The sequence below is a fragment of the Euleptes europaea genome, chromosome 1 (genome assembly GCF_029931775.1).
Source record: "Euleptes europaea isolate rEulEur1 chromosome 1, rEulEur1.hap1, whole genome shotgun sequence".
Classification (NCBI taxonomy): Eukaryota; Metazoa; Chordata; class Lepidosauria; order Squamata; family Sphaerodactylidae; genus Euleptes; species Euleptes europaea.
In genome coordinates this window covers 71,719,817-71,734,905 of record NC_079312.1, presented here as the reverse complement: position 1 = coordinate 71,734,905, position 15,089 = coordinate 71,719,817, and the positions used below count along the sequence as shown (strand labels likewise).

At 47.5% G+C, this 15,089-nt stretch overlaps 1 protein-coding gene across 1 annotated transcript; it reads right to left on the bottom strand.

The window, feature by feature from the left end:
* Positions 1 to 2,382: 2,382 nt before the first annotated feature.
* GLYCTK (glycerate kinase) lies at positions 2,383 to 12,788 on the bottom strand. The gene is made up of 4 exons (XM_056863386.1): positions 12,487 to 12,788; positions 10,338 to 10,489; positions 4,901 to 5,076; positions 2,383 to 3,279 (listed from the first exon to the last, which is right to left on the bottom strand). Exons 1-4 carry the CDS (start codon positions 12,771 to 12,773, stop codon positions 2,383 to 2,385), a joined length of 1,512 nt encoding a protein of 503 aa, XP_056719364.1. The 5' UTR covers positions 12,774 to 12,788.
* Positions 12,789 to 15,089: the final 2,301 nt, after the last annotated feature.

Sequence of the window (15,089 nt, the reverse complement as noted above, 5' to 3'; positions counted from 1 at the left end):
CCTGATCTGGATGGCCCAGGCTAGCCTGATCTCGTCGGATCTCCGAAGCTAAGCAGGGTCAGCCCTGGTTAGTATTTGGATGGGAGACCACCAAGGAATACCAGGGTTGCTGTGCAGAGGAAGGCACTGGCAAACCACCTCTGTTAGTCTCTTGCCTTGAAAACCCCAAAAGGGGTCGCCCTAAGTCGGCTGCGACTTGACGGCACTTGACACACACAAAACAGGGAGCCACGGGTATATGTTTTCATGGAGTATAATGATCTCATAAGACCATGTGATTTAGAACAAATCGGGAAATTGGTTCTTGTAGGTTATCCGGCCTGTGTGACCACGGTCACACAGCCCGGATAACCTACAAGAACCAATGAACTCTGAGCGTGAAAGCCTTCGACAATAAATCGGGAAATATTTTGATTTTACATTTAATATTGGACAAAAGCTTACATATGAGTCATTGTGAGGAGGAAGGGGGAAAGCCTCTTTTCCAACAGAGAATGATTAACACTTAGCTGTGTGTTGGGAGGGGTTGTTTGGCCTACAACAGACTTAAACAGATGTAAAAATTTATACAGTTCCCCAAAGGGATCCAAAGACAGGCAGATCCTGTTACACTGAAAGGATTATATTACAATATGGCACCATGGACACACTATTCAAAAAGACCAAAATTAATATACAGAATAAGCTTACATGTTTTCCACCATGCTTTAACACAGGCCTAACGCAACCAATAAGGTAATGCTGACTTCACTTTTATTACCTTTTTTTTTTTTTTTTTTAGCAACTGGACTTTGGGAGTCCTGGATTTCTTCTCTTCCTTGGGGTGGGAAGAGTTCTAACTCCCTTTCAGATTGTGCACTGCAGGATCAAAAGATGAGCACTTACCACTGCAATCACCCCTGTTCGACAAACAGATGTGAAAAGAAGTTTGATTCTGTGACGGACAGGAGGCTGTCCTGCCCCTGAAGGGAAAATCAGCCACTCAGATGAGCTGGTAGGAGTGCTGCTCCAGCATCCAGTCACCTTTGAGAAGGGAGATGAGATGTTGGGAGGGAGCACAGGAGAAGGGGGAGTCGAGTTCTGCCTCAGGGAGAGAGAAGGGACTGCTCAGGTCTGGCTCCGGAAAAAGAGCAGATGGAGTAAAGGGTAGCTCTGCCCGGCAGTGTGGCAGAACGGTTCAGCTCCATCTCTGGGAGAGAAGAGAGGGGCTCGACTGTTTGGCCTGTCTCTGGTGATGAGCAGGCCTTGTACCATTTAGCCTGACTCTGGGGAAAGGGCTGGCTGGTTGTGGGTGGACTCCTGTGTGAGAGAGAGCATCCTGCCCAGTGGCTAGTCAATAAAAGTCTGCTTGTGCCTGAAAGCACTGTTAAAAAAAAAAAAGTCTAACTACTCTCTGAAGTCATAGCCAGTTGACATTTTTGTGCCTCAGCCAGCTTTCTACTTTGTTTACCTGGTGACCTGTGCTGCTGGTTTGTTCCTTTAAACCCAACCTGTAAATAAATAAATCTTCTTACTTGTTTATATATTAATCCAGCCTCAGTGATCTCAATAATCTTGTGCGCACTGCAAAACTTACCCCACAGAAGTGAACCCAAAGCCTGTACACTCGCTACCTGTAGAACACCTGGGAACTGAGGGTAAGGTTTATAGTTCAAAAAGAACCTAGATCCCAAAAATCTTAGGAGGCTGTGTGCATCCCCTCAGTAGGACAAAAAAAAAGCTTGTCACAGCTTCTGACTCTACAAACCACATTTCCCCCCCCCCCCAAAACACCATAACTGGAAAGGAGCAGAGGAGTGAACATCTTAAAGGACAGCTGTTTCTGTTGTATGACCAGTGTGTCTTTGTTGCCTTTATGGATACATACAGCAACAAGCCAAATCTTGGATGGAAGCACGAAGAGTCAAAGCGAAGGCACATCTGCTTGATGTGTGGCGGTAAGACCATGAAGAAGCCCAAAACTACAGAGGCATTCAGGTGAGCTCTGAGTTCACACATCTGCTGAAGCAGGCTGTTGCCTATGACAGCTCTTGTCCCAATGAACCTGTTAATCTCTGAAGTTCTACAGCCCTTAAATATTAGAATAAGATGCCATTCTTACCAAAGCTCGCATGTTACAATATGCTTAAAATCACAGGCATTTCTGCTACTGCAACATGCATTTTGGTACTAGTTGCAGGCTGAAAAACAATTCTGCAGCCCTGGAATCCAGGATGATATTGCTGGTGTTACCTTTTGTCGCAGCCGAATTAGAGGAAATGGAACATCTGCTAATTAAGAAGCCTTCCTTTATGTCGATGTTAGCAGCCTGGAGGGCAGCAATCTCCGCTGGGTGCAGTCTTAATTTTGATGCTCCTCCTTCTCAGCTCTCAGGTGCCATCACTAACCACCTCTGGCTCTGATCAAGACAACGTGAATGTCCATGACATTTGTGCCTGTCAGGCCTGTCATCAGCAGGTGACGACCGTTTTGGAACCTGGAGAAGAAGGTGTACGAATCATTACTGCTCAAAAAGGCCTCCACGTCGAAACCTTCCTGCTCGGCCTCGCCCACCAGCTCTGGACTAGAGAAGGCTCCAGCTGCCTCCGTGGGCCCGTCTTGTCCATCGGTGCCTCCGCTCAGGAACACGGCTTCATACTTCTCAAGGGAGCTGCCATGGCCGGATGACTTCGCCCTGTGCAGCTCCAAGGCCACCCGCAGGGCCAGTTCTTGGTTCCTCCCACCTTTCCCCGTTCCTTCAAGCTGCACCGTGGTCTCCCCGCCAGCCAGGAGGCAAACGGGTCTTTCTGCTTGGGATCCTTGCAAAACATTTACAGCGTCCACAAGATTCAAGCTTGGAATCTCCAGCTCCGCTGCAAGATTCAACAGAGCTTCTCCCACCTTGCCTTTTAAAGGGTCGTTTCCAGCAGCTCTCAAGCAAACCAGCTGGATGAAAAGGCTGTAGAGGCAGGCGACAGAGCTGACCTCCCCACACACTGCATCGCTCAGAACCAGAGTCAGGTAGCCCAAATTCTCTGCCTGGCGTTTGGCTTCCTCCAAAGCAAGTCTGTTTGAGCCAATGATGACGTTGTGGACACGGGCAGAGTCTCTAGGAGGGCCACGCTCTGCAGCCGGGCTGGAGAGCACTGTCTGCACCGACTCCGGCACGACATTACTTAGATTGTATTTGGCCAGTATCTGGAAACAGTCCTGGGCTCTGGGAGGACTAGCGACAGTGGGGCCGCTGGCTATAAGGTCCACAGGATCCCCGACGATATCGGAAAGGATGAGGCTCAGCACCTGGAAGCAAAGGAAACCTTTCACAGAGTGCAAAAGGACTGTCATGGATGTTCAACGGCGCCCACCTGGAATCTGGGCCTCAACTGCAACCAAGGGCAAGTTTCCCTCTGTGTGTGAATCACCCAATCAAGTGATGAGTTGTGTTTGTGGAAAAGCCATTACAGATCAACCACCACAGAGTGCACTTTCCCTATCAGCTCAGAAACGGCAGGTTTCAACGGAGGAAGCATTTTCAACTGAAAACAATGGAGGAGGCTGCAATCCTAATCAGCATTACTAGGGAGCAAGTCAATTTGAACTCTGTGGGATTGAATTCGGGGGGGGGGGGAAATGCTCAGGATCATGCTGCGAGTGATGTCTATGCAAACATGAACCAGCATGAACAGAATCATTTTAATGTGGGGGTGGGGGTGGTGGGGACCATGTTTTAAGTATGTGATAAAGGTTCTCCATCAGCATTCCCAGTTGGGCAAGGGTATTTTAAGCAACCCATGTGCCGTGTATGCTTTTGGCTGTGTGTCTGCTGTGGAAAAAACTGGTGCAGACCCAGCCACCATGCTTGCCATATAGAGTGTGGAGACTCCTTCAGCCTCTTTCCTGCTACTTTGACCAAACTGGTCCCCCTCTCCTTATTTTCTGGTGAGAAATCATTCTTCTTTCTCAGTCCGTGATTGGCGGTTCCCTCACTCCTTTCTTTCTGACTTGCTAAATGTTGAATGCAGACTTACGAAAAAGCAAGTCAAACGAATTACAATTGCACACATTCACAAACACACATACATACACATCCATCATGGTGCAACTATGCAGACCACAGAAAATATGAATTAAGTAACTATATATATACATTCCATTTACATAATTTGTTCCTGCTGCATAAATTGGGGTTTTTGATTGCATGATTTTGGGATTTGTAAGCATTGAATTTCAGCTCCTCTGCTAAAGCCGTCTGTTTGGTTAACAGACTGGATTATATTGCTTTTGATTTTGAAAAAGCAGCTTCTGAGCCCTCATGGTTATGTAGAAGTAGTGTGAAAAAAGGTTGGTAAGAGCTTCAGAGGAAACGAGTTTGCTCCTGTAGATTTCACAGACTGTCATGCTTCTGTGCTCCGAATGGCTCTCTCCTGGCCACCTTGCCTTCCTTCTCTCCACACGATCCTTTCCACCAAGCCCTCTTGCATCTCTCACCTTCCAAACATACAAACCCCCCCCCCAACAACAACCAAATTTTGTAACAACTGGCCATCAGAACACCACACACACTCCTTTTCTCTCTCATTTTCCATAATTTATTCCGGATGCATCATTTTGGATTTCCTTGGCACACAATGTGCACAACCCCCCTTCTGCAACCTGAAGGTGGAAACCCTACCAGAAGAGCTGCGCAGCTATCAGGTGGTCTTTCAGGTCAGTAATGCCGGAATGCCTCTAATGCGTCCCACCAGCTATCTGATTTGCAGTCACTGACACTGATCAGGACTGAAAGCATCCAGCCCTTCTGTACCCACCACAGTCTAATTCTACCTCCCCCGCCCCCTGGGGCATCTGAGCTGAAAATCTAAACAGCGCCCCTTTCAAACATTCACAGAATTCATTGTTAGAGGCAATCATTCACACCCACCTGTGCTGGGAAGGCAGCCCGTGCCAGCCCTCCACCTTTTAACACAGACAGCGCTTTCCGAATGGTGTTAAGCTCTTGAATGGTGGCTCCTTTTGAAGCTAGGAGCTTGGTAACAGTCTCCTTTTCTTCAAGGGTGACTGGTGGGGCAGGGGCAGGCAACAGTGCAGAACCCCCTCCTAAAACACAGAAGGAAGTCACAGCTAGGACGTTTTTTATACAAAAGGATTGCTTCTCACAACCCAGAGACAAGCCTCTCACAGGCTTCCTATGAATGGAAGCAGATTTTGTCCTCGGTTTGAAAACCACACGTGCAGTTTATTGGAATGATGGCCAGCTGTGCTTTCATACCTGGTGGTCAAAACGGAGAACCAGATGTGAAATCCCTCTGAATGTATTAACACTCATTGACAGTTACTTGGGGCAGTCCGGGATCCGTAAATGTTGTTAACACAAGCAGCTTGTGCAAAAACCAAAGGACCCGGTGTAAGAACACAGGTCTTCCAGGTATATTGAAGAAGAGCAGTCGCACATCCGCATCAGGGCAAAACTAGAAGCGGTGCTTCTCCTGGACGTGCCTGGGCTGCAGCAGGTGGCTATGCCCCTGCCCTGATCTCTGGGCTGCCAACCATTGCTATGGCTTCCCCGACTGCAAGAGGGCCGACACCGCCTCTTGGCCAAGGGATGCACAGCTCCTCCACATCACTGAGTGGCCCCTTTAAGGAGATGCCAGAAGCAGCTGGACCATCAGGCAAACCAGGAACAGGTGCGGCAGGTCAGGGTGGGCTGTTGGCAGGGTTGCCAGCTCTGGGTTGGAAAATACATGGAGGTTTGGGGGGGGGGCAGAGCCTGAGGAGGGTTGGGGAGGGGAGGGACTTCAGTGGGGTATAATGCCATAGAGTCCACCTTCCAAAGCGGCAGTTTTCTCCAGGTGAACTGATCTCTATTGCCTGGACATCAGTTATAATAGCAGGAGAACTCCAGCCACCGCCTGGAGGTTGGGCATGTGTGCCACCAAACCTGGCCCATATAAGCAGCCAAATGTCGGGCCAGGGAGGAGGCCCCAGGCCTTCTCCAGGCTTTGCAGGCGAGTTAGCTACCAAATTCCCCACAAATAGTTCTGGCAGGAATCCATGGGGTTGGATCCCATGGGAAAGATCCTTCTGCATAAAGGGGTGAGGCAATTTTTTGCCTTTTCCGCACTGCTGTGCCTGCCCTTCAGCTCTTTCCTCATGCTGCTCCTGGGAGGTCCCCCACCCTCTAGGACCAGCACATTGGGGGTATTTTAGGCTGCAGGGGAGAGGGGAGGCGGGGAAGTTGTATTTCCATTCATGGAATTTAGACAGGATTCAGCTCAAGAAGAAGAAAAAGGAGTTGGTCTTTATATCCCACTTTTCTCAAAGTGGCTTACAATCTCCTTCCCTTCCTCTCCCCACAACAGACACCTTGTGAGGTAGGTGGGGCTGAGAGAGTTCTGAGAGAACTGTGACTAGCCCAAGGTCACCCCAGCTGGCTTCATGTGGAGGAGTGGGGAATCGAACCCAGTTCTCCAGATTAGAGTCCGCTGCTCTTAACCACTACGCCATGCTGGCTCTAGGATGTGATGCTTCTACTTTGAAAATAGCTGCTCGTCCACATCCCTGGCCATCAGCCTCTTCCCCCGTTGCTCAAGTGTGTGGAAAGTACAGGTGAGCATAGTGCAGTGTGTGTGTGTGAGTGGGGGGGGGAACAGAGCAGCTGAGTAGGGAATGTTAGTTTAGTGGTATTTGCTGCCCAGAGGGAAGGGTGTAGAATGAGGTCATGGTGGTCTACAGAGAAGGAGATTAGGTCACAAGGATACTGAGACTGGAGGCATGCAGGGGAGGGTGGGAGCTGTTTTGGAGGCTTAAGGAGGAAATGGGAGATGGTCTAAGGTGCTCAGGTCTAAAGCAGAGGGATCCAACTGGAGGCAAGGATGGTGCCGGTGAGAACTGATGGGCAAGAAATGAAAGAATGGCATAATAGGATTGGGTGGCAAAGGTTGTTTTTTGTTTTTAAAAGGTAGCCACTGATCCTCCCACTTTCCTCCACAGTTTGCTAGGTGGGCAGGTTGACCCTTCAATTCATTTGAGTTTGTCGCTCCTGTACTAAAGAAAACAGAACAGCTCCAGTGGGGGAGAGAAAGAGAGAAGAAGGATTTACAGTCCTCATTGTTTTATTGACCTCATTCATAATGAGAAGCTCTTTTTTTTTAAAGCACCAGCAGTCCAAGCTAAATATAGAAACAGAGAACCGAACTGCAGCTAAAAGCTTATGGCAAGTGACACAGAGGGATGGGAAGGAGAGGGTCAGCAAAGCAAAGAGAAAATAGCTCAAGCAACGAGGCTCCCGCAGAGATTGGGCAATGGATGCCTGATCACAACTAACAGGACAAGATGTGATAAAAAGTTACGAAAAGGGGAGAGCGAGCAACTCTGCAGCGCAGTATGCATTCCAACGCTGCCATTAAAGGATAAACACAGAGATTTGAGACACAAACTCTTCAAAACATGACAAACCAGACACAAATGAAACAAGCATGACTTTTCATCGCTCACGAGGGATCTAACCAGCAGACAGCAAAGGGGTATTTTAAAAAAAAGGGAGTTTTGCACATGGTTTATTTTTATTTTTTTAAAAGGAAAACAGAACAGGCTGTGGCAGGATTTTAAAGGCCTACAAGACTTTGCAGGCAGAAAGAACTAAAAGGCAAGACAAAGCTCAAGGAAATTGCCCATCAAACAGTACTTCCCCCTGGCAGACTGAACAATGGTGTGGAATTCTGTTGTACCCCTTGAAGCAAAGCAACCTTCACTAAGACTACACTGGACTTGGGGGAACTATCAAACATGTAAAGTGTCCCTGAGGGAGGGCTCTCTTGTGAGTTAAATGTGGCAATGCTAAGATAGGAGTCTGTGAACATGTACACACACATACATGTATGCCTTTGCTGTCCATTTCTACACATGAGCAGTGTGGATGCCTTAGAGACCATCTTCACCCCTACGCTCCATAACAATTGTGGTGGTCTCTGGTCCACCGTCCACTCATCAAAATAAGAACCAGGATGGCACACAAAGGCACTCTGATCTGGAAACCCCTCTTCCTTCAGGGCCACAGGAGCCCAAGGGCTTTATTGTCTGGACTTTAGCAGTTGAGCATAGTTCAGCCCTAAACCTAAGGAATATCAGCAAGATAATGTACACACACACAATGTTGTATTGCATAGATCTTCAGTGGCTCAGTACTCTATGTTGAGAGCCAGCGTGGTATAGTGGTTAAGAGTGGCAGACTCTGATCTGCAGAACCAGATTTGGCTCCCCAATCCTCCACATGCAGCCTGCTGGGTGGCCTTGGGCTAGTCACAGTTCTCTCAGAACTCTTTCAGTATCACCTACCTCACAAGGTGCCTGCTGTAAGGGGTAAAGGAAGGCAATTGTAAGCCACTTTGAGACTTCTTACAGTAGAGAAAACGGGGCATAAAAACCAACTGTTCGTCTTCTTTGAAATGCAAAAGGGCCATCCTATAAAACAACATTCTGGTCATGGTCTCTGGGCAACGTTACTTCAACATTATCAGGTACTGGAATTATGCCCATTTATCTAAAAGGCATTCTGAATACTACACAGGCAAACTACCTCTAATTGTGTAAATTGTGTCCCAGATGCAACGCCTCTTCATCCATTTCTGTACCATCTAATGCAGAGGTGTCAGTTATACGGCCCAGGGTCTGGATCGGCCCTTTGAGAGCTCTTATCCAGCCTGCAAGCCAGCCAAGGCAGCCCCCCCCCCAGTCCTGACCTGGCAAGCCCGCTGCAGGCTGGCCAGCTGAGGCAGCCCCCCTTGATCTGGGCTGGCGAGCTCAGCAGCCGAGGCAACCAACCCCCCAACCCCCAAATCTGGGCTGGTGAGTCATGGTCCAGCCCGACCAAGTGACATTTATGTCTGACCCTCATAACAAATGAATTCGACACCCCTGATCTAATGCTACTCCTAGCAACAATGATGGTCCTTACTGGCAAACTGGATTCAAAAAAGGCTGTTCTGCCAGCACACCACTATGCATCATCTTCCTTTGCGCCTACGGGTATGAAAATGTTTCACATAAGTAGGTTAACTTGTCACCCATTATAGCTCTTGTGAATGGCCACTGTGCTTTTTGCATAGCAATGTGACAAACAATGCCTCCTACTTTTCCTGGTATTTTAGCCTCCACTTTTCACATTGTTTTTCCTCTGTGAGTAGCTATAACTGCTGAGTGAGGCAGTACGTCATGTATCTGATGGAATGGGCTCGAGCTCAAGGTAGCATTAAATTAAGATGCCGTGAGAGTTTTGCTATAACAGACTAAGACATCTACCCAATTTGAAAATGCGAAAATGCCTCATCATCACACACCAAAAATCAAGAAAATACAGAACATCCTGTTCAGTTGCTTCACCTCCCAATTAGAGCAAACCAGGGAGCACCTTCTCCAGTTGTATGGTGCCTAACATTTTCATCCCCAGCCCTTTGCTTTAAGATTTTCTGAGTCAGGGCTGCCACCTCCTGGATGAAGCTTGTCTTGACGCTTCCAAATACATGCAAGCATTTTGAGAAACAAAAGCAAGAGCACTGCTTTGCAAGGCTTAAGAATACAGCAACGTAAGGACAGAAAGCTAACCTGGAGATTATTTATGATTGCGGGAACCTCAGATCTCAAACATGTCTGCGAGAAAAAATGAGGCAGGAAAACTTGAGCGAAAGACCGGAAAGAGGAAAAAGTTATTTAGCAGAGGGAACAAAACTGACATAACCACGTCATAATTAGAAATCTATGTTAGTGAGGTAACTAAATTGCTCAGTATTAGAAATATTTAAACTAAGTATTCCCAATTACAATACTTTCCACAAGAATGTCAGTGGAAACCACGCTAGATCAGACCAGAAATCTATGTAGTTCAACAACTAGTTTCCCACAGCAGCCGGATGGAGTGATCACATTCCAAAAGGCAGCTTCCTCTGGGATGTAAGAGCAACCAAAACTGGGAACAGGTGGCCTATACGCTACCTGCATCACCACTGACATCATATTCAAAGCCAGCAGATAGGAGAGCAAGAGCTGCGTCTCAGAGAGCAGGCCGCTGCCTGTTGGAGGAGCACATTCTAAAACACATGCAGCGAAGTTGCCACCAGTGCGAGAGTCACACTGGGAACTACTCTGAGCCGCTTTCTGCTCCAGTTCGGCTTCCTCTGCAACAGACAACATGACCTAGTTTGCCAAGCATGTTCTTCCACGCACAAAGAAGAAGAAAACAGAAACCGGACTGGGAAAGGGGGAAATGGGAAAGGACCACTGTGAGAAGGCAAATGGAAGAAAAGAAAGCTATGGCAAAAGTCAAACCCCCACCCCCCACCCCGTTCTCAAATCCAAGGCATTACCCGAGATCAGCACTAGAAGAAGGTCCTCTGCCGTCAGGCCCTCAGCCAATTCCTGGATGGCACTGGCTGCTTTCAGAGACTCTCTGTCGGGAAGGTTGTGCTTAGCTCCTTCCATGACTTGGATGCGACTCTGGGGCTTCAGCAACATCTCCCTGCAGAGTTAAAAAAAAAAAAAACTCAGCAGGTCTCTCCTGAGCTACACTTGCCTGACTCCCATTAAGAATGCCCTTGAGAATGGAGGCCCTATAAGGCAGTCAAATGCAGACTGCTTCACTGCTAACCAGGGCAAGAGCCAGGGTGGGGTCCAGTGACCCAACTAAGCACTGATTCACCTCACCCAGGATTTTTTCCCATAAACTACAAAGAAGAAGAAGAAGAAGAAGAAGAAGAAGAAGAAGAAGAAGAAGAAGAAGAAGAGTTGGTTTTTATATGCCGACTTTCTCTACCACTAATCAAACCAGCTTACAATCACCTTCCCTTCCCCACAACAGACACCCTGTGAGGTAGGTGGGGCTGAGAGAGCTCTAAGAGGGCTGTGACTAGCCCAAGGTCACCCAGCTGGCTTCATGTGGAGGAGTGGGGAAACAAATCCAGTTCGCCAGATTAGCATCCGCCGCTCATGTGGAGGAGTGGGGAATCAAGCCCGGCTCTCCAGATCAGACACCACCGCTCCAAACCAACATTTCTGTTTAAAGCGATTTTTTTTAAGTAAAGGAAAAATTCCGAACAAAAATAATAATAATCAGTAACAGCTATTGCCTCCCTCCCCCAAAAGTGGTAGTGCTCTAAACTCCGCCCACCCAAGATTCACCATGGTGAATTTTTTCAAAAGCACAATTACCTTTATCGTGCTCCAGTGAGCCTGAAAAAAATTCCCTCTTTAGCTACTATGAGTCTAACAAACTGCTTAAACGAGGTAAGGGGTAACTTATGCAAGTTATTATTGATTCGAGAAGATATTTATTACAGATAGGTTAAAATTTCAAAACTTTTCTTACTGGATGTAGATTAAAGTGTACTTAGGCATCTAGGCTTGGTAAGATGCTCCACCTGAGAAATATGGCAGCGCTACAGACTGAAGAAGACTGAAGCTCCTAGTAGCTCAGTGGGCCTGCGCACAGTCCAGTAGCTCTACAGGGCCAGGGTTTTCCTCACACAGAAGACTGATAAGAGTGTTCAGCTCCAGGGCAATGTAGGCTGGTGCTTGGACCTCCCGCAAAACATAGAGCACCACAGAAAGATTTCAGTTGGCACTCAGGGCCAAACTAGATGTGGCAACAGGAGAACCACAGCTGTTTTTAAAGCTTAAATTGCAGTTCTGACCCAGCTTGGATCAGCACCATGGCACAAGATGGCCACGGCTATTTAATGATCCCAACTGTCCCCCTGGGATTCTATTTGCCCCATACAGATGCCCTTGTCTTCCTGCCCCCAAATTCACAAGGCAAGCAGCAGCTAGGAGGGAATTCAGATTGTAAAAATGGCACAGGAAGTTTGGAAAGTATGTAGAAGAGAACCATACCCACAGTCTTGAGCTTCTTAGAGGAAGGACAGGATAAAAATTGGATAGTTTGGACCCCTACAGTTATAATTTTTAATTTATAAAGCAGCATGGCTGTGCCACTGGCATTCTCATTTGGTCCTAGGTTACACCAGGTGGCCCCGGCTGCCTGCAGAGCTTCTCTTATCAGCAAGGTTGTATTTAGCACCCTTTGTGTTCTTTTGGTTAAAAGGCTTCTTTGTAGGGCAGGGTTTAGATACCAGCAACTTTTGGCAGAAATGTAAGACTGGCGTAAGAGATCAAGAGTGAAACTAAAGTTAGGTCAAGTCAGAAAGAATTCAAGGGAGAATCCTAGAGACTGACAGAACTTTTGCTCCCCGCATCTTTTTGTTTTTGCCATCATTCTTGGTGACCCCGTAGGGTTTTCAAGCCAACAGACTTTCAGAGGTGTTTGCCATCGCCTGCCTCTGCATCAGGACCCCGGCATTCCTTGGAGGTCTCCCATCCAAATACTTACCAGGGCTGACCATGACTAGCTTCTGTGAACTGATGAGATCAGGCTAGCCTGGGGCTATCTGCATCAGGGTCCGTCCGTCCCCATATCTTAGTTTGCACTTATTGTCAAATAACAGGGCACTGCTTCCTCACCTCATTCCTTTGTGCTGCAGAGTTGCCTGAATGCCCTGAGGAACACTAACAATTCCTCTAACAAGGTGGTCGCCAAGGATGCTTTCTGCCGCCGCTGCCATGCCCAGGACAGCCTTCCCAACGCCAACCAGATACAAGTTCCTCCTCAGTTCAAAAGACCGACCGTGGACTACAAGCCTGGGGTGTCCGCCTGTTTCAAGCACCAGGGCCGCCTTCAGCATGGGACCTGGCAGGACGGTGCCGACAGCACTGCGGAAGAGGTGCAGCCCATGCTCCTTGAGGGACATGTTGGGAGGAGCTGCCTCGCTAACAGAGTGAAAGGCCGGCCGCCAGCAAGCCCTGCAAACACCAGGTAAACCCCTCCAGGCAGAGACCATGGCCTTAGCAGTTAGCCTGCAATGGTCAGAAGAAAAAGAATTGGTTTTTATATGCCGACTTTCTCTACCACTTAAGGGAGAATCAAACTGGCCTACAATCACCTTCCCCTCCCCACAACAGACACCCTGTGAGGCAGGTGAGGCTGAGAGAGGTGTGACTAGCCCAAGGTCACCCAGCTGGCTTCATGTGTGGGAGAGGGGAAACAAACCCAGTTCGCTAGATTAGCCTCCGCCGCTCACATGGAGGAGTGGGGAATCAAACCCGGTTCTCCAGATCAGACTCCACCGCTCCAAACCACCGCTCTTAACCACCACACCACGCTGGCTCTTTTCTACCAAACCTGCAACAACAGGTAGAAAAGGTTAATATTTTAAACTACTTAATAATAACATAGTCAGTGGAACTACACGTTACCGCGTTCCTGTGTCAGCCACCTTGGTAGCCCTGAGCGGGCAGAAATGTGGGATATAAATATTGAAAATAAATAAAAATTAAAAAAATATTTAGTGCTGTGATAATTTTCAGACTTTTTTTCTTTTGCAAATGGCGATGTGGGAACTGTTTTTTAGATGGCAAGGATGGTGCAGGGAGGGGAACCTTTTAATCGTATTCCCCACTGGAAAATGCCATCCCGCAGCCGTTGTTACCCCTCCTGGGGCAAAATATGGACACTGGTCAATTTTCCACATTGAGGGTAAAAGCATCTCTAGGGTTTAGTGATTCAGCAGGGAAAAAGCAAGGGAAGACAGGGTTGAAAAGGCACAGCCCCACTCTTTCCATCCAAAAAGCAGTCCCAGCAGCTGCATTTGCAAAAGAAAAATAAACTCTATTAAAATGATCACTGAACTGAGCATAACATGCATGTCTGCCTTGTGGATAAGACATGGGTGATAGGATTGCCAGGTTCCTCTTCACCACCAACAGGTTTTTGGGGTGGAGCCTGAGGAGGGTGAGGTTTGGGAAGGGGAGGGACTTCAATGCCATAGAGTCCAATTGCGAAAGCGGCCATTTTCTCCAGGTGATCTGATCTCTGTCAGCTGGAGATCAGTTGTAATAGCAGGAGATTTCCAGTTAGTACCTGCAGGCTGGCAATCCTAACGGGTGATGAAATGTGTTCATGTCCCCCCTTGCAGCTTACCTGTCTTACAGAAACCCTGCCTCCATCCCAGATTGTTTTCTTGCCTCAGCCTCCAGCAACAGTAATGCCAGCTTCCTCCTCCCCTAAGAAAGTCCAGAGGTCTTCTAGTCCAGCCAATCTAATGGAGGTTAATAATTAAAAGGTCAGGGCCTACCTGAAAACCCCTGTCTTCCATTAGGAAACTAAGCAAACCAGGAGCCCACAAGACAGAAAACTTCAGAAACCTACAGGCATGCCTAACTAGCTTGTTTCCCAAAAAGGTATAGGATATACTGGAAGACTGCAAGACAGCAAGGCCATAAGGTTAGGGTTTGTGAGGTTAGGGTTACAAAATAATGAAGCAAATGGGAGAGGGCTCTTTAAGGATCACTTGGTTGAGCAATATGAGCACTGGAGGATGAGAGAAATAAGGATTGCCATTATTCTTCAAAAGATTTGATCCTATTACCAACGATTTCCTCCAAGGACACAATAGTGTCTGTCAGCAGACTAATCAGCAGGATCTTTAACATAATGGCCATAGATGAGAAAATAAGCTTCCAAAGGTCCTCTGTCTGCTAAAGACCACAATCTCATAGAATTCGACAGACTGGTTCATGCTCCCCACTTACTTGAGCAAGAAAACTGAGGGTAGCTTTGTCAGTTCAGCTTCTTTGTGTGGAGGAAATAACGGAAGATTTTGTGGTGCTTTTGTAGTACCCGTTTGCTTACAAGTACATAGGTTGAGCTGATGGGAAATAGTAGGCAGACACTGGCTGTTACCCCACTAGGTATTCCCAGCGATGTATTAAGAGTTTGGAAATGTTATAAAAAATACTGTTCGCACTTTCTATGTATTCCCAGCGATGTATTAAGAGTTTGAAACTTATAAAAAATACTGTTCACACTTTGTTTGGCCCCTTTAGCTGTGATGACGTCTTCCAACCATTTTTTAACTGTGGCATCCAAAAACCCTTTTAAAGCGATGTTTTTTATAACATTTCCAAACTCTTGATACATCGCTGGGAATATCTAGTGCAGTAACAGCCACTGTTATCTCCTAAGCTGCACCAGGCCACAAAGGCAAGAGCAGCTTCCCTAGAGATTC

Excerpts from the sequence above, each read along its gene's own strand:
- GLYCTK (XM_056863386.1), bottom strand. The coding sequence starts at position 12,773 with ATGTCCCTCAAGGAGCATGGGCTGCACCTCTTCCGCAGTGCTGTCGGC. Across the intron at positions 10,490-12,486 it reads CTGCAGCACAAAGGAATGAG|GGAGATGTTGCTGAAGCCCC; the intron begins GTGAGGAAGCAG and ends TTAACTCTGCAG. Across the intron at positions 3,280-4,900 it reads GGGCTGCCTTCCCAGCACAG|GTGCTGAGCCTCATCCTTTC; the intron begins GTGGGTGTGAAT and ends CTTTGCTTCCAG.